The sequence below is a fragment of the Geotrypetes seraphini genome, chromosome 1, assembly GCF_902459505.1.
Source record: "Geotrypetes seraphini chromosome 1, aGeoSer1.1, whole genome shotgun sequence".
In the NCBI taxonomy this organism is placed as follows: domain Eukaryota; kingdom Metazoa; phylum Chordata; class Amphibia; order Gymnophiona; family Dermophiidae; genus Geotrypetes; species Geotrypetes seraphini.
In genome coordinates, this window is record NC_047084.1 from 537,246,093 (window position 1) to 537,264,870 (window position 18,778).

Here is an 18,778-nt window from a genome sequence, read left to right on the forward strand (position 1 = left end):
TAGGGGTCCATGGCAACTGCTCACCTTACTCAGCACAGTAAGCTATTTAGCCCCAGGAGCCCCTGTCTTGGTGTTAGAACCAGTGGCCCATTAAGCTACCTTTCTGCTTCAGGCCAATGCCCCCAGCAATCCTGGTGCTCAGTATGTAGACTAGCAGTTATATTCTCTTCAATCCTGTTACCTAAAAAAGTATCATTCCTGCATGTTCCTGAGAGCAAAGGTTGATAGGATGTGGACAGGCCAAGTGAATATCTCTTGACAGTGCTCATGATAGATATATAGGACTGTAACCATTCTTGGCACCTGTTACCCAACCAGGCTGCCCATTCCATGGATAGCAACCTGGGTGATAGCTTGGAGGACTATCTACTCCACAGAGGTGTTAACCCAAGTGCTGAGGATCATGTACAAAGCGCAAGATGCAGTGCTAATAATTTGAATAAACTACAACTGAAGGGCCGGGGACTTTGAGTTTCCACAATTTCATTTGTTTGGAACTGCTCTTTTCCTGTGGCGTTTTGAGTCATCTTGTTTTTGCTGTAGAGAGGGGAGGAGTCATTAATTTACATACACTTCTCTCAGTATTCTTGGGGGTTATGGGCAGAGCCAGCCCGCGAATATTGAAAATTTGAAAATAACTTTTGGGCCGACTCTGACCCACCCCCGTCTCCCTCCCACCATCCCGGACCTTACTTGGTGCTCTAGCGGTTTTTCGGGGCAAGAGCGAACTTCCTACGCTCTTGCCCTGTGCAGATCACTCATTCAAAATGGCTGCCGTGAATTCCCATCGTAGTCTTGAGAGACTACAGAACTCACGGCAGCCATTTTGGATGAGTGATCTGCATGGGGCAGAAGCATAGATCGCTCCTGCTCTGAAAGACTGCTAGACCACCAGGTAAAGTACGGGGAGGTCCGGGAGGCAGGTGGGGGTGATTCCAATTTTAGGAAATCGTGAATAATCAAAATCGTGAATTGTGAGGGGGAAGTGTATTTATAAAAACATGCATATACAATTGCCACTATATACAACAACACTGACGATCTGGAAGCAATGCCTGCTTGAACAAGCTTAAATCTTTTGTAGGTTTGATTTTTGTAGGATTTGTACTAGCAATTTAAAGAGACAAGCCTCTTCCTACCCTATTAAATTAGGCAGCTCATTGTGAAGTTGCACATATGTGGTTTTGAAATATTTGTCCAGTGGCTTTTTGTGTTCTACTTTCAAAAACATGCTGGGTTTCCCCATTGTTCTGTTGTGGTTTCTCACATGCTGGTACAATATAGTACATGACACAAGCTCCCATTTTATATATATATATATATATATATTATTGTCAACCAGCCAGCATGGACATGATCTAGTTACAGGTAACAGTCTCAGTAAGAGGGCAAAATAATACATGTCATATTTAGAAAAAGTAAAGCCTACAAAACAAAATTTTACAATTTTCTTGTACCAGTTATACTGAACTGAAATACTTCATCTTAGGAGGAAGCTGTTACCAAGTACTAGAATATTCGAATTTGAAAGTAGAAGCTACAATTTTTCAATGTAGGTTAAATTGGAAGGGGTACCAATGTAATATAAAGTATACACTATTGGCGCTTCTTTTAAGCTCCTATGCGATCAAGAAACAAATCCTGATTCATGTTTGAATGAGTTATGTAGATAGAAAGGACACATTTTGATTGTGGGAAGAGGAGGGTCTGTCTTCCAATTAATAGAGACTGTACAGCATGTTAAAAATAAAAAAGGGACAGTATTATTACAAAAAGTTGCTTGTCTTCTTTCTTGACAGGTCCCACTCTGGCCATGGCTGTGAAAAGGTAGAGGGCATTTCCTGGCATCGACTTGGATGCAAAATCATGTGCTTATGTCCAATTCTTATGAGTCAGTCAGGATAGCAAAAGTGCTGGAACTTTACATCACTTCTTTTTCTTCTTCCCTTTTTTGCCGCCTTCTCCTTGTTGTACACTTTGTTCCCCACCTCCTGCTTTCTGTGTCCTTGTCTTTAGTCTTGGAATCATCTCTGCTACGTATAGCATGACAGATTTACCTATGAATGACAAAATGTAAAATTCAGGAACCATTAAGTAACACACAAGCCTGTTTTAAGAAAAGGAATAAAAGTATAATGGGGGAGAACACAAAAATCAATCCTGCAACCAGTGTTGATGTCGTATAAGGTGCTACCTTCTAGTTAGGATCTTCACAATATGGAATTTCACAAAATCAACATATTACACCTATACCACATCAAGTTTCCATTCTTGCCAGAGGTTGTGGTAAGAGTGGTTAACATAGCTGGTTTTAAGAAAGGTTTGGACAATTTCCTGGATGAAAAAGTCCATAGTCTTATTGAGACAGATATGGATCGGTAGCATGGAATTTAGTTACTATTTGGGGATTTGCCAGGTACTAGCGACCTTGATTGGCTACTGTGAAGCTAGGCTACAGGGCTAGATAGACCATTGGTCTGACCTAGTAAGGCTATTCTTATATTAACTATGGGTATAATTTAAAATAATAATAGCTTTTATATCCTGTCATACCTTTTCAGTTCAACATGGTATATAACAAGAACAATAAGAGATGCTGTAAGGACAGCGAGGTTACATCAGTTAGATTTGGGAAGGAGTGGAAGATAGTTGAGTGAACGGGGTGGTAGGGTAGGAAGAAGGAGCGTATTAGAAGAGGTAAGAGATGATTTAAATATAAGAAAAAAAAATAATGTATAATTAAAAAAAAAAAAAAAAAAAAGTTAAAGCTTCTTCCTTCCGTAAAAGATATAGGGCTCCTTTTACTAAAATGCACTAGCATTTTTAGCACGTGCTAAACAAAAAATACTAACGCAAGCTCTATGGAGGCATTAGCGTTTAGCGCGTGCTAAAACCGCTAGCACACCTTAGCAAAAGGAGCCCATAGTGTGACACTCTAGTGCTATTTTATTAATATTTAGACTAATAAAGAATATTATATAGGAGTTTTGTGAATGCATAGATTATGGTTGGGTTGGGAGGGATTGGGTTAAAATTATAATGTTTTATTGCTGAATATGATAAAGTTACAAGTGTTGTATTCAATTTTAACTGTTATTTATTGTTATACTTGTTATATGATGCAAAATGAATAAAGATTTTTAACAACTTTCATTTTTTTCCTTAAAATAGATGTTTCTGGATTGATCTATGAACACAAATAGGAACCAATTTAACACATTCAATAATATACCAATTGAGCATTCCATAATACGAAGACTATTTTTACTGGTCAGCAGTGTATTTATAGTAAAAACATTGCTTACAGGATTTATTTTTATTCCAATTAATAAAATGTAACATTCAGCATGGAGGTAGAACACAAGAATAGCCATTCCGAGTCAAACAAATGGTCCATCTACCCAGTATCCTATCCAGGTCACAAGTACCTGGCAAAAACCCAAGCAGTAGCAATATTCCATGCTACCAATCCAGTGCAAGCAGTATAAATAAACAAAACAACAAAATGACAAAGCTCCTTCAGCCAATAGGCAAATCTTGGACTTTTCAAACTTCTTCATACACACTGCAATCAAGATCCAACATTTCCCAGTTGAATGCCACTCCATATACTCCACCATCTAGTCTACTTGTACGATAAATACAAACACATTCACAGTCTAATCATGTCCACAATATATATATATATATATATATATATATATAAAACTCAACTTAGCTTGCCTTTGATATGTTTATGATTAATTACCACTCTACCATTTAATTATTGTTCTATCAGAAGTGGTAATTGAAATCACCCCATTGTTATACTGTTGTACATTTTGCAAGCTTTTCTAATTTCTGAAAACATTTCTTCATCTATCTGCTCATTCTGTCCTAGGGGATGGTAGTATAAACATATCTGTATATTCATTCCTTCAAACATGAAATTTCTATTTGTCATGCAGAATTTTATTTTGTTTAATTGAGTTCCTTCTAACATAAAGTAAAACTCCCCCTCTAATTTGATCTACTCTGTTATTGCGATATAATATGTACCCAGGTAACAATGTTCTATTAATTGCCCTCCTTTCACTAGGTCATAAGAATGTAAGAATAGTCTTTTTGGGTCAGACTAATGGTCCATTTATCCCAGTATCCCATCTTTGCAGTGGTCAAAATCCAGGTCACAAGTACATGGAAAAAACCTAAGTAGCAGCAACATTCCATGCTACCTATCCAGTGCAATCAGTAGCTTCCCCCATGTCTGTCTCAATAGACTATGGACTTTTCTTCCAGAACTTGTCCAAACTTAAAAAAAAAAACCCAAAACAGCTACATAAAAAAAACCCAAAACAGCTACATGAACCGCTCTTACCATATCATCTGGTAACGTGTTCCAGAGCTTAACTATTCTCAGAGTGAAAAAATATTTGATATTTTTTTTTGCCTGTCCTCCCAAAGGAGAGCTCAGAACAGGATACAAATCAGGTACTCAAGCATTTTTCCCAATCTGTCCCAGCGGGCTCACAGTCTATCTAATATACCTGGGGCAGTGGAGGATTACGTGACTTGCCCAGGGTCACAAGGAGCAGCATGGGGTTTGAACCCACAACCTCAGGGTGATGAGGCTGTAGCTCTAACCACTATCTCCTCTTCTACACCACACTCTCCAGTCTTCCTATTGTTTTAAAAGTATCTCCCTGTAACTTCATCTAGTGTCCCCCTAGTCCTTGTAATTGTGGTGGAGTTAAAAAAACAAAACAAAACTCAAAAAACAAGCCAAACACACCTGATCCACTTGTACCCATTGTGCATCGTTCTGGATTTTGTAGACTTCAATCATATTTACCCTCAGCCATCTGTTTTCCAAGTTGAAAACCCTAACCACTTTAGTCTTTCTTGGTTGCTCTTCTTTGAACCTTATCTAGTTCCGCTATAACTTCTTTTTTTTTTTAAAGAGAAGGTGACCAGAAATGAGCGTTGAATGCGCTCCTGAGGGAGGTGGTGCAGAAGAAAATGGTGACAGAGTTCAAACAAGTGTGGGATGAACACAGAGGATCTCTAACCTGAAAATAATGGGTATACATTGAAGGAACTAAGGCCAGTACTGGGCAGGCTTACATAGTCTGTGTCCCATATATGGACTTTCTGTTGAGGAAAGGCTGGGGAGGGCATCGATGGCTGGGATGGTTAAGATGGGCTGGAGTGACGGGGACTCCAGTAGTCAGAACCTAAGCACACTACCGGCCAGGACTCTGGGTTTCTGGTCCAGAAATATCTAAGAAAAAGTACCATTTAAATTAAATGATTAATTTATGGAGAATGTATGGTTGGGCAGACTGGATGGACCATTCAAGTCTTTATCTGCCATCATTTACTACAGCCACCAGACATCTTCTGGATAGGTCAGCTTTCTTCATGGGCTTAGCACAGGGACTCAACTGGAGCCCCCCCCTCACCCCAACAGTGCTTCAAGTACCATACTGAGGTCCCACAAAGGGAAGGATGTATGTATCAGAGAGCACAGATGAAACCCTCTTATTTAGGAACAGAGCAACCTCTCTATACAAAGCTAGAGAGGTTCCCTGAACTGTCCCATGAAACCTGGTAAAGCAGCTACTCAGACCCTAGAGGTCAAGGTCCTTAATACATCCATTCATTTGGATTTTGCTGCTTCATTTTTTGAATAGTGTTTTAAATAAAGGGACTTAATTTTGAACTCCTGTTCTCATCCTGGTTATTTGTAGCTTTTCCACCCCTTGCATTTTGATTTGACTTTTGTGGTTTGCCACCCATTTGTTTCTCTGAATGGTAGCATTAGGGCAGGGCCACAAATGAAACTAATAGGAATAAGATAAGTCTCTTGCTTTATAGTCTATTTTCTGCAATGCACAGAGTACTGATTTTAAAACCTTCTATGCCAATGAGTTATTTACCCAACTAATGTTTCACAAAGGTTAGGTTCTGAGGCTTTTTCCTTCTGTATCTTGGTTGCTCTTTATCGTATTGATGGGTAGCTTCTATTTGTCCATATATTGCTTGGGAGAGTATATTTTTTCTACAAATCATTTGTGTATCTCACTAAAAATACATTTACCTTTATACAGGGATGATCAAGAGACTTCAAGACCCAAACTCTCCAATACAAAATGTTTGACTTACGTGTAGGAAACTGTGCTAGGCAAGGGCTACCATCATCCTTCTTAAGCTGAACCCGCACTCTTCCCCGGAATTGTACATCCCGGTTCCACTCTCTGGGAAACATTTTATTCTGATTAAGGAAGGTACAAAAAAAAAACAAACAACAAAAAGGGGGGGGGGAAATCAGTCTGATTGGTAACATTAACAAGTCTGGTTAAAAAGAAATTAGTATGCATAAGTGAAAAACACAGAACCTGCCCAGTACCTCTATACATGATGTAAACCCAGCCACCTTACACACATCTTCAATTTCGGCACATGTGGGATTTGAAACAGCCTGTTTACAAAATAAAAATAATTTCAGAATACAGATCAATATCTGAAGCTCTCAGTCAAAATTTTTAACCTCCATGTTAATGAGGATCTTCTGTTCTTTGCCATAGAGAAATTAAAGTTAAGTCTGCATGCATGATATTTCCCCCCCCTCACCCAACCCTCCAAGAAAACCCAAGTATTTCTTTATCTAATATAATAAAACCCTAAGCCGTGCATGCGCACTCTTACCTGTGTGCTCCCGTTTTCTGTGAGCTTTAGGTCTCTTGCAAGTAGGAGTTAGCATGCGCGCCTAGCTGTGCCAGTGGCCTGCCTGCTCTCCACCTTGCGCAGTCCGGAAATAATGCCCTACAGCCCGAAGTTTATTTTCAACTCAAGATGCCATGACGGCTCCTCCCACGAGCTGCTCCTGCGCTGGAGAAGGCTTCCGATATAGGCGTGATCGCGAGAGAAGCCACCCGGCACCCTCAAACCCAAAAACAACATCCGATCTAGGAAACTTAAATGTGTCAACGGGACCGTGGGAAGGGGGGGGGCGGCAAGGGACTAAGGGAGCCACGGCGTTATCCTGTCGGCTCCCAGACACAACCTACTCCTACCGTGGCCCGGACACCGAGTTCCACAGATGCAGTGTGGGCAAACCAGCTCCCCGTGGCCCAGCAGAGGCCCCGCAGAGTGCATTGGCAACTGATGCAGAAGTTAGCTCCCCCGGAGCCCAAATCCCACCAGCGCCAGACGGAAATAGATAAGGTAAAGGGGAAATGGGATCTTGAATATGGTTAGGTAAAAGGAAGTGAGAAGGGCTACTACTGGACAGGGAGAGCAGGGAAAGGGCACTACTGGACAGGGGGGAGGTAAAAGCAAGGGAGAAGGGCTACTGCTGGACAGGGGGAGCAGGGAAGGGGTGCCGTTGGACAGGGGGGAGAGAAAGAAAAAAGAAAGAAAGAAAAGAAAAGTCTAAGTCTTTTCTAGCACCCGTTAATGTAAAGGGCTAAAAAACTAGTTGCTCAATAAATGGATTTGGCTGACCCTGCTGGAGATCTAGATCCTGAAACCTTAGAATTCCATAGTGGAATTATATGCTTTTATGTGATTTAAAAATTGTTATGGAATGGGAGCGAGGGGGGGAGATAAGTTTTTAAAATTTATTATTGGAGAATATTAAGTGTTGTATTTAAGTTAAAATGTTATTATTTGCTGTCACACTTATTAAGATTAAAAAAATAATAATAATAATAATAATAATTCCATAATGGTTGCAGGCAGGTCCTGTGACTTCATCATTTCTAATCGCAAGTAACTTAAAAAAAGTAAACATCCTTCCAGTTCTTCACCTTTTGTATAGCTTTGGAGGATTGGGGAAAATTTTTTTCCCCTATCTAGTGACTAATTTGAACCTTGCCATGAGTAGAACCACAATGTTACTACAACAGCTAAGTATATACTTTGTTTCCACTATGTGGTTAGTTAACATACCATGTGCAGAGTTTGATCCATAACAGTGAACTTGATTTCCAAAACTGAAAACTCTGTCCTCCCCCCTACACACCTGTTCTCTCTGGTGCCCCAGGTTTGACTAGTGCACTAATCTATATATAAAATCGGAGGTATGTATGTGTGTGTGTATGTGCCGCGATCACGCAAAAACGGATTGACCGATTTGAACAAAACTTGGTATGCAGATCCCTCACTACCTGGGATGATATGTTCTGGGGGTCTCGCGGCCCACCTGCACACATGGGCGGAGCTACAAACAGATAATCAGATTTCACCCATTCATGTCAATGGAAAAAATGTAAAAAGCTGCCATTCTCACAGTAATTCCAACTATAAAACACTTTCTATGACACTATAACCACTAGGGACATCGTTTCTATTCTACCACGGACACCATACATATAGAGTTTGTATATTCTAACTGTGTTTGTAACTGTTTCCTTCATGCACCCCAGTTCATAATGTTATTACATTACATGAGTACTCACATATGCTGAACTAGGAACACAGGTTCCATTCTGAACTGGGAAAAAACTGCATGGAGTTTCTTTTCAACCTGAGTTTCCACATATTGAGTTGTTTAAATCAATACTGAAACTTTTGGATGCCACTTATTCCAACAGATCTTCCTTTTCAGTTTAAGAGATTGCAAATTCCAGTGAGACTTGCATTCTCTATCACAATCAACAAATCACAGGGACAGACTATTACATACTGTGGAGTGGATTTAAGATCCCCCTGTTTTTCCCATGGACAACTCTATGTTGCTTGATCAAGGGTGGGTTCAAGAATTTATATGTTCTTGCTCCTGGAGGTGAAACTAAAAATGTTGTTTATAATCAAGTTTTGTGTTAGTTGTATTGTATTCATTTTGTCAAATATTTCACATTATAATTTGAATATTGTACTTTTTATAAAGCTGTAAAAAAATAATTTCATTCACCACTATAAAGTATCTTTATTTCAATCCATCTACTGTGTTATTGCTATAATTAAATACCCGTGCAACGCCAGGGCATCAGCTAGTTGTATCTATTAACTCGTTCCAATCCTTTAAGAAAAAAGGCATGTGAATAGAAAGGGACCCAGGGCATCCTACACTCATGCTATTCACTGCCTATTTTCAGATTAGCTACAAGACTTGACAATTGGTTTAATAAACCACAAGAAGCATGCACCTCAGAAACTGGACTTCAACGTGCAATAAGAGTGAAAGGATATATATGGTTTTATAAAAAATTTTAACAGCAACAATTCATTTTCACTCTCAAAGTTTGCTGGCAGAAGTCTGCCTGCACAGAAACAACTAGTGGCAGGAATACTCTAGCAGTGTTACTCCTACTGCTGCCATATACAGTAGGTACTTAAATACACAAACAGCTAGTTGAAAAAAGATAGTTATATAAAGAAGTTTAGCCTTTGTACTTAGCTTACTACACGTATTCATTAGTTTTTTCTTACTTTCTCTACAGGTATTCTTCGTCCTTCTGCTATTGTTTTCTTGTTATTTATATATGCTGGATAAATGCAAATGAACCTATAAACACAGAAGAAAATATATTAAAAAAGAAAAAAAAAAGATTATAGTACCCACTGGTAGGTGTGCAGCAGCATATTACAGAATATCAGCCATCACTACGCATCCTGTGACCCTGGGCAAGTCACTTAATCCTCCACTGCCCCACCAGGTACATTAGACAGATTGTGAGCCCACCAGGATAGATAGGGAAAATGCTTGAAGTACCTGTATGTAGTTAAAGCATGCTCGTAAACCAAAATACTCGTATATCAAAGTGAGTTTCCCCATAGGAAATAATGGAAACTCGCTTGATACGTTCCCACCCCACCAAGGCCATCAGCGCTGCTCCCCCCTCCCGTTCTCAAAGGCCCCCTCCCCCGCTCGAACCAGCACCCTCCGCCCGAACAACTTGAAACTTACCCCCTGTCTGGCACCGGCACGCAGCCCACAGGACGTGGCGGTGTCGCTTGAAGAACTTCCTGCCTCTGCCGGCCCTTGAGCATGCATCTGCGCATGCTCAAGACCTTCTAATTCTCCCTCTCACCAAGATTCTTGGTGAGAGGGAGAATTAGAAGGCCTTGAGCATGCGCATCATCATGCAGCATCATGCGCAGCATCTGCCTCTTGTCATAGAAAGATGATGGCAGATAAAGACCAAATGGCCCATGCCTCTGTTGCTTACAAATACCCCCCATCCCCAGCATTTGTTCTCCTTTCTTCCAGGTCTTTCTCTGCCTCTCTCTCCTTTCTTCCTCCCTCCTTGGTCCAGAATCTTTCCATCTCTCTGCAGTCTCTTTCTCTCTATACACCCCCAAGTTCAACATCTACCCCACTCTCTTCTGCTTCCCCTTTGTTTCAGGTTTCTCCCTCTATCTTCCTTCTGCTAACATTTTGAGTCCTCCCACCTTTGTTTCAGGTCTCTATCTCTCACTCTCACTGTCTTCCACCTCTCCAGGACCTGGCATATGCATTTCTCTCTCTCTCTCTCTCTCCTCGGTTCAGGGTGTTTCCCCTCTCTGCAGTCTCTTTCTCTCCCTCTATACTAGAGAGCTGAACGGGGACGATGGGAATCCTGCAGGACCCGCGGGTTCCCCCTTCAGGTCACGGGGATCCCGTGGGGATGCCCCCTCGGGTTGCAGGGATCCCGTGGGGACCCCCCTCGTGGTCTCAGGGATCCCGCGGAGTTGGAGGCAGCGAGAGGAGAGAGGCTCCTCTTCTTTTCCTACCTGCAGCACACACACTAGCTGAACGGAAGTCTAACCCCCGATGTCAGAGAGAAGGCTCCAGTCAGTCACGTGCAGGGTAGCAAGCAGATCTCTTCCTGGCTGAAGAACATGTAGCTGTCGCCTCTGGCCGGCTCATGGGGGGCCGTGCAGTCCTTCTCCTCCAAGCACCTGTAAGCAGTGGAAAGGCTGGTCAGAGGTGGCGTACTTGGGTGCTCCGTAGAGCGGGGGAGCAGTGGTAGAGTGCAGTGCCTACCCCCTCCATCTTCCGAATGGTTCTGCCGAAGTGTTCATCAGAGCCTTGCAGCCCTCCCGCACCCGTTTGCAGATGGACCAACACGGCGGGATGGCCTGCTCCAGCACCGTGCACTCCGGGGCGTACATGGAGCAGAGAAAAAACTTGAGCTCTGATGAGCAATGCAACTTAACCAGCGGGTAGAACTGGTGCACCTCCAGGCCGGCGTCCTCATGGTTCTTGTGGCTCAGCAGTTCCAGTTAATTACCAGGTAATGGTAACTGAAAAGGCACCAGAGAATCTGCTAGCCTGAAACCCAACCATACTTGGCTTGTTTGGGCTTTTACTGCTTTATTTTGGTGATGCCAGTTATGGAAAAATGCTCAATATATAGGGCCATGATGGTCTGGTTGTAGGCGATGTTCATGCACAGGTGGATGGAGATGGACTGGCAGAAGCCATGGTCCTGGATAGAGATGCCCCTTTCCCCATGGAACTGGCACACCACCCAACAGTTCAGGAAGGGCAGCAGCAGAGAGGCCTGATGATGCTAGACAGGCATGGCGGGTGAATTGGAGCCAAAAAAAAAAATAAATCACTGCAAAAAAAACAACTTTGGAGGGGGGAGGAGAAATCCTCAATTCTGTGGCTTGTGGAGACCAAACGGATCCACCGTGCAAAGAAAGTTTTCAGGACACAAGTTTATGGGCGCTCAGTATTTCCAAATAGGCCCTGCACGCGACTGATGCAAAGCCTTTCCTCCGACGTCAGCTCTGATGTCGATGGGGGGGGGGGGGAAAGAAAGGGAAGACTTCTGGTCGACTACATGTTCGTGCTGTAGACAGGAAAAGAAGACGAGCCTCTCGGCTCGAGCTGCCTCCAACCCGTGCTGTTATCTGGATGCAAATGCGGGACACAGAAGGGGTCAAATGTGGGAGGCAAAAGTGGGACACAGAAGGGGGGAAGGAAGTATGTTTTTGGACACAGAACTTCAAGGCATGAACTTGGGAGAGAAGATGGAGGAAGGTAGGGAAAGAGATGCTGAGGTGGGGGAGGGAAATAGAAAGGGAGAATTGGATGTGGGTGTATCAGTGAGAGGGAAAAAGAAATGATTGTGTACATGGGGAATGGAAGAAAGGAGAATTTTTGGTCATAGGGAGGGAGTGAGGTACAGATGAGAGGGAGAAATGTAATGGAAAGGGAACAGTGGGACAAAATGAAAGGGATGCAAGAGGGAGGAATGTTGGACATAGTGGTGAAGGGAATATAGGGAGAGATGTGGCATGGTGCTGGAGAAATGTTGGGCATTGGGTTGGTGGGCAGGGGCGATAGATGCTGCACATAGTCTGGGGGATAAATGCTGGACCATTGTAGGAAGAACCAATGGATAGCAACAGAAGAATTTACAGAAGATGGAAAAATGTGTCTCCAGATATTGTGTTCAAAAGAAAAGGAAATGCATTTGTGGTTTTATTTCTATAGTGCTGAAGTACTTGCTGACCCTTGCTGTGGCTGGTAGGGATCCCCAAGCACCGCCTGCAGAGACAGCCAGAACTCCCCTCCACCAAGTGCAGCAGTTGCTGGCAGCATCCATGAGCCACTGAGAAGCCAGCATCTGTAACTCAGGGACACTACTACTGCCTGCCAAACTTGGCAAAAGGGACCCCTGGCCAATTGCAGAGGAAGTCCTTAGCTAACAGCTTGGTGGGTGCTCATCAACTGAGTATTTATATTTTATATTTACATTAGAGGCTCGGGTAGAAACCCGTTTACAAAGTATGTATTTTTCCCAATTAATATTTCCAAATTAATAAAGTGTCTTTGCTTATTTATAAGAGCCTTTAATTCAGTAGCATAATTAAATGAAATAACTATTTCTGAAGTTTATAGGGACAGGCGGGGACGGAGGGGATTCCTCGCAGGGACGGGTGGCATTTCTGTCCCCGCGCAACTCTCTACTCTATACCCCTCTAGTCCAGCATCTGCCCTGTCTTCCCCCTCCCTTTTGGTTTAAGTTTACTTTCCTGCCCCTTCTTAAGGTCCTTTTCTATTTCTCTCTCTCTTCCTCTCTTCCCTATCCCCCTGCCAGATCCAGCGTCTCTGAAATGTTTTAATTAAAAAAAAAAAGTTAACGACGAATTCATACGCCCTTTCCCTTGTAAAATCAATCATAACCCCCCCGCTCCAAACTAACTCACATTCTTCTTTTTGAAACTCTCCGAGCGCTGAAATATAACCAATTGTACCCCAAAACCACCCTATACTGAGCAACAGACGCTCCTCTGAGCTCTTAACTCCTGCGCTGTAGTGTCCAACTTCTTTTCAATTTGAGTCAGGGTTGCCAGATGGCAAAAAAAATTTCCAGCCAAACTTATGGCCAAAAGCAGCCCAACTGTTGGAGCAGCCCAAACAATTGCCGCTGAAAACACCTCTAATTTATCAAATACATTATACAAATACAAACTATTTATACTGTACACTGTACATATCCCAAACAGGCCATAATGGTGTACAAAAGACCAAAACTCAAATATAAAACATAGGCTATTCTTTTGTTTTTATGCAATTCAAAAAGACATGGGGTATACACACAGCATTCCCCATTTGGGAAAAGACTAAAGTATAGTATACTTCCAATCAAAGCAAAACATAACTCACACCCCCTACACCCCCCCCCAAAAAAAAGGAGCTCATGGGGTGGGGGAAAAGAGGTTATCTGCACAGAGTGAGAGGATAACTTACATGGATCGGCAGGTTCAACTCTAGAGAACTTTACAAAACACACCGAACCGCTGAGGCTGTCCCGCAGGATTAAATAAAGGGGGTAGCTGACAGTTTCACGCCATAGCTCCTCCTCCTCAATTACCTTCCCCAATTATCTTCCATTCAACCCTCTACTTACAAAATAATAAAAAGTAGGGGGGGGGGAGTGAACAGAATTAAATAAAATAAATGCAGGATCAGACATAGAAGTCAGCAGCCCATCAGTCTGCCTTAAGAGGCCTGCATTCCGTCTTTAGCTCATCTCCCTCTCCCCCTCCCTTACACTGGTGGGAGATGGGGAAAAAAAAGACTGTACGAGAAAAATCTCTCCTGGTGAAGCAGTCAGTAACAGTGGGATCCGAATTGCTGGTACATTCTCCCATTACACGAATGCCGTCACCGCTCAGGGAAGGCAACACAGACTGTACAATCTGCGGCAGCACGCGTACACACTGCCTCTCACACTGATGAAAGAAACTGGTAAAAAACACAAACTAAACAAAAACCCACACCCCACCGGTTCACCTCCTCCCTCACTCTCCAGGCTCCTACCCCAGCTGCTGGCCATCCGCCCCAGGACCTCTCCGCTCCATGGGTTGTAAATCAACTGCTTCTAGTCGGCAAAGGTCTGTCCAAAGGTTTTGCTCTCCTCTTTGGCCATGGCAAGCTCGCTAGTGTTGGCGCTCTTCACTTACCGGCTCTTTCTCAAAGTCGAAGCTCCCACCGCAGCGTCAAAATTTTCATTGGCTCAACTAGGGCATAATGGACCAATCGCAAACGACCTCAGAGTTCTAAGGTCTATTCCCTTCAGTACCATGAATGTTTCGATCATGTCCCCTCTCAATCTCCTCTGTTCGAGGGAGAAGAGGCCCAGTTTCTCTAATCTTTCGCTGAATGGCAACTCCTCCAGTCCCTTAACCATCATAGTAGCTCTTCTCTGGACCCTTTCGAGTAGTACCGTGTCCTTCTTCATGTACGGCAACCAGTGCTGGATGCAGTACTCCAGGTGAGGGCGCACCTTAGCCTGGTACAACGGCATGATAACCTTCTCCGATCTGTTCGTGATCCCCTTCTTTATCATTCCTAGCATTCTGTTCGCCTTTTTGCCGCCGCCGCTCATTGCGTGGATGGCTTCATCGACTTGTCGATCAGAACTCCCAAGTCTTGTTCCTGGGAGGTCACTCCAAGTATCGCCCCAGACATCCTGTATTCGTGCATGAGATTTTTGTTACCTACACATCACTTTACACTTATCCACGTTGAACCTCATCTGCCATATTGATGCCCATTCCTCGAGCCTGATTATGTCATGTTGCAGATCTTCGCAATCCCCATGCATCTTCACTACTCTGAATAACTTTGTTTCATTCGCAAATTTAATCACCTCACTCGTTGTACCAATGTCCAGATCGTTTATAAAGATGTTGAAGAGCACAGGTCCAAGCACCGAGCCCTGCGGCACCCCACTGGCGATGCTCTTCTTGTCCAAGTATTGTCCATTTACCCCCACTCTCTGTTTCCTATGCTCCAGCCAGTTTTTAATCTACGTGAGTATTTCACCCTTGATTCCATGGCTCGCAATTTTCCGAAGTAGTCGTTCATGTGGAACCTTGTCAAACACCTTCTGAAAATCTAGATATACGATGTCCACCGGGTCGCCTTTGTCTATCTGTCTGTTTACGCCTTCAAAGAAGTGCAGCAAGTTCGTCAAACACAATCTGCCTTTGCTAAAACCGTGCTGACTGGTCCTCATCAGCCCATGTCAATCAAGGTGATCAATGATGCGGCCCTTTATAAGCGTCTACCATCTAACCCGGTACCGAGGTCAGACTCACCGGTAGGAGGCAGGAAGCAGCTGGTAGCTGTCCAGGAGGGAGATGCAGGTACGGGGGACTCCGCAGCTGGTCTTTCAATAGGGCGGCTTATCTATGATGTCTTTAGATAGGCCGCCCCATATAAGAAAGCTGCACCCACTGCAGGAGATTGTAAAACCCATGTATAGGACGTGACCTATACATGGAGAAATATGGTATATTTTTTTCTCCTCTTCCTAAGACCTGCAGCGCAGTGTTGGACTCCCTTTGAAGGGAAGAGGGGGAGAGGAGGGCTCCAGTATCTCAGTTTTGGGGATGGGATTTGAAAGCCAATATTTATTTATTCAATTTTTTAGCCTGTCCTCCCAAAGGAGCCCAGAACGGGTTACAAAGTACATCCATAATAATCGAGACAGGACAGAGATGACATAATTTACATAAATTACAATATAGACATGACAATAAAACATATGCACTAAGTAGCATCTGGTGAGATTAGGTGGCTCACTAGCTGGGTGGACCATAAGAACCAGCTCTGTAACTAGTAGACAAAATATATATACCGTGTTGTTCTGCTGATAGTATTGCTTGTGATTTGTTATTCTGCATTTGATATGTATGTCTTAGTCTTTCAATAAAATAGATTTCAAATAAGGAGTGCAATTTGGCCACTCAGCAAGAGTGGAAGGGAACTCCAAAGATTTAACTGCTTTAGCATATAGACCATGAGGCTCAAAATATTACCGAGATATAACCTCCTCAGATCCGCTGGCAACCGCACACCCAAATAAGTGAATTCCTCCTACGCCCATTAGAAAGGGAAGTTCCCCAGCCAGATTTCTCGGGTGCTCTCTATAGGAGCCAATGCCTCAGATTTTGTGGCATTTAATCTGAATCCCGAGAAATCACCATATTCTCACATGCTCTCCATTAATACTAAGAAGGAGGAGACTGGTTCAGTATTATGCACCAAGAGATCATCAGCGAATGCTGATATCTTAAAGTCCCCCTCCCAATCTAACCCCTTTGATTTCCAGGTTCCATTCTATCTCCCTTATCAAAGGGTCTAACATCAAGAGAAATAATAAAGGTGACAAAGGGCAACCCTGCTTACTTCCTTGAGTGATCTCAAAAGCATCCGTGATACCATTCACTCTCAGACAAGCCTGAGGCCTATTGTAAAGCGCCCTAATAGCATCACTTATTTTCCCCTTAATACCATATTTTCCAGCACACCCAGTCAAAAGCTTTTTCAGTGTCAAAATTAATCAACAATGAAAGAGTGGCTGAGCTATGAACTTGCACCAGAGATGCCAAATGGTTGTAATATTTTAACTGCTTTACAGCTCCGAACATAACAGATTAAAGAGATGGCTCTGTAGAACCTCAAATCAGTTAAGTCTTTCCCCGGCTTTGGCAGGACAATCATGTGAGCCACACACAATGAGTCTGGCATTCTTTGTTATCAATGATGTCATTAAACATCTTGAGAACAAGCATTATACTATCCCCTAGTATTTTGTAAAATTATGCTTTAAGTCCATCAGGTCCTGGGGTTTTCCCCAATTTACTTCTCTGCACGGCCCATGCAACTCCCTCAGTAATAATGGAGGCAGTTAAGGCTTGTGGCTGGATCACAGGAAGGTCCAAACTATCTAAATACACCTCTGGTGCCAGAGCATTTTCTTCCTTTGCATACAGAGATTAAAAGAAATGACAAAATTCTCTGGAAATTTGACAGTCATCATGTATCAGCTGACCGTACCCATCCCATAGGGTCAGAACCCTTCATGGATCAGAACTCTCTCATTGGATCAAACGAGCCAATAATCTTTCGGGTTTACTGTCATACTTGTGTAATTGGTACAGTGAGCACTTCTTGGCTCCTTGATGCAAGAGTCCTTTTAGTTCTGTCTGTGTGGTAAGCAAATTTTGTTTAAACTCCCTTTTTGACATTCACCCATGTTCTGCTCAAGCGAATCAGTTCCAATCTTAAGATCTCTCTCTCTCTCTCTCAATTTGCGCTTTGCACTAGAATATGCTAGGATTTCTCCCCTCAAAACAGCTTTGGCAGTGTCACAATAAAGAGAAGGTTAGGGGCTGCATTGAACTGCTGGAAATCCAACCATTTTTGTTGAAGAAACTTATGCAAATCTAAGTCTCAATAAAGCTCCATAGGAAACTGCCACAAGCCGCCACCACCACCTCTCTGCGAGTCACAGAGGTCAAGCCAAACAGGAACATGGTCTTAAATAATCATTGGGCCTATATTGGCCTCCACCGTTCTACCAAAAATATCATGGTCTATAAACGTTAAGGGTAGCATTTGAAAGAGATATAGCCAAGAAAGCAATACTGTTGTTCATCAGCCCCTCTGACTTAAGCAGCTGCTAGCATAGTGGGACGAGTGTAGTTTTATATCAGCTTCTTTATGTACAGTTTCCTACAGGCCCGTACACTTAGCGTCTAGCAAGCTGAACACATAATTTTCTCTCTCAATACAGTAAAGGAAAGAGATGCAAATTACAACCGCAATAAAAAGGATGCGTTGCCAGGAAAAAAAAAGTTACATACTATAGTGGCTGCATACGGCCTCTCCGCGCTTTTTCTATCTTTTTGTTTCTCACGCAGATAGAACTTCTAGAGAACACCCCCCCCAAAAAAAATGGGGGGGGGGACACCAGCAGAGTTTGTGAGAACCTCTTCACGTTAGAGAAAGGGAGACTACTGCATGCCGGTGAGAGTTCAGTAAGTCTTCAAATCAGACATCCAGGCGGATAATCAACAGTGAATACTCAGGAACAAATCCCCATCTCTTCGGCATTTGCCTTTCAAACAACAACCTCTAATAAAAAAAGCGTCTTACCGACTCAGCTCCGCTGGAGACATATACAGCTGTGCCATAGCGCCAGCACCTCCATTTACAGACGCTACTTCCGGTCGGACGTCCGAAACTCCCATCTCGCGTTTCTTCCCCCGATGGCGACGCATACTGGATTACCAGGAAAGAAAAAAGCGCACTCTTTGATTGGTGAAAATAAAGATATTTTTAGACACTGACGCTTAACGTACCGTCTGACGTACACTAGCGTTACTTTTAAAAAAGCTACTGACACGTCTCAAGTCACGTATACGGGGAGGGGTTAATCAGATTGAAGGGAACGCTGGGAAAGCGAGTTCTTAAGGGAGCAGAGAAAACTCAGATACAGTACTGTACTGGGAAAGCGAAGCCTAGATGGGTGGGGGAAGGGGGAAGGAGATAGAAACTAGA

The 18,778-nt window shown here is 43.1% G+C and overlaps 1 protein-coding gene across 1 annotated transcript; it reads right to left on the reverse strand.

Moving 5' to 3' along the window:
• Positions 1-1,357: 1,357 nt before the first annotated feature.
• SRP19 (signal recognition particle 19) lies at positions 1,358-18,639 on the reverse strand. Its single transcript, XM_033929101.1, has 5 exons — positions 18,374-18,639; positions 9,415-9,490; positions 6,389-6,460; positions 6,145-6,253; positions 1,358-2,057 (listed from the first exon to the last, which is right to left on the reverse strand). Exons 1-5 carry the CDS (start codon positions 18,496-18,498, stop codon positions 1,927-1,929), a joined length of 513 nt encoding a protein of 170 aa, XP_033784992.1. The 5' UTR covers positions 18,499-18,639; the 3' UTR covers positions 1,358-1,926.
• Between the last annotated feature and the right edge of the window lie 139 nt (positions 18,640-18,778).

Bases quoted from the DNA above. Each gene is read 5' to 3' on its own strand.
- SRP19 (XM_033929101.1), bottom strand. From the start codon at position 18,498: ATGCGTCGCCATCGGGGGAAGAAACGCGAGATGGGAGTTTCGGACGTC. The intron at 6,254-6,388 runs GTACTGGGCAGG...TTCCTTAATCAG, and splicing joins GGTTTACATCATGTATAGAG to AATAAAATGTTTCCCAGAGA. The intron at 2,058-6,144 runs GTAAGTCAAACA...TGTCATTCATAG, and splicing joins CCTAGCACAGTTTCCTACAC to GTAAATCTGTCATGCTATAC.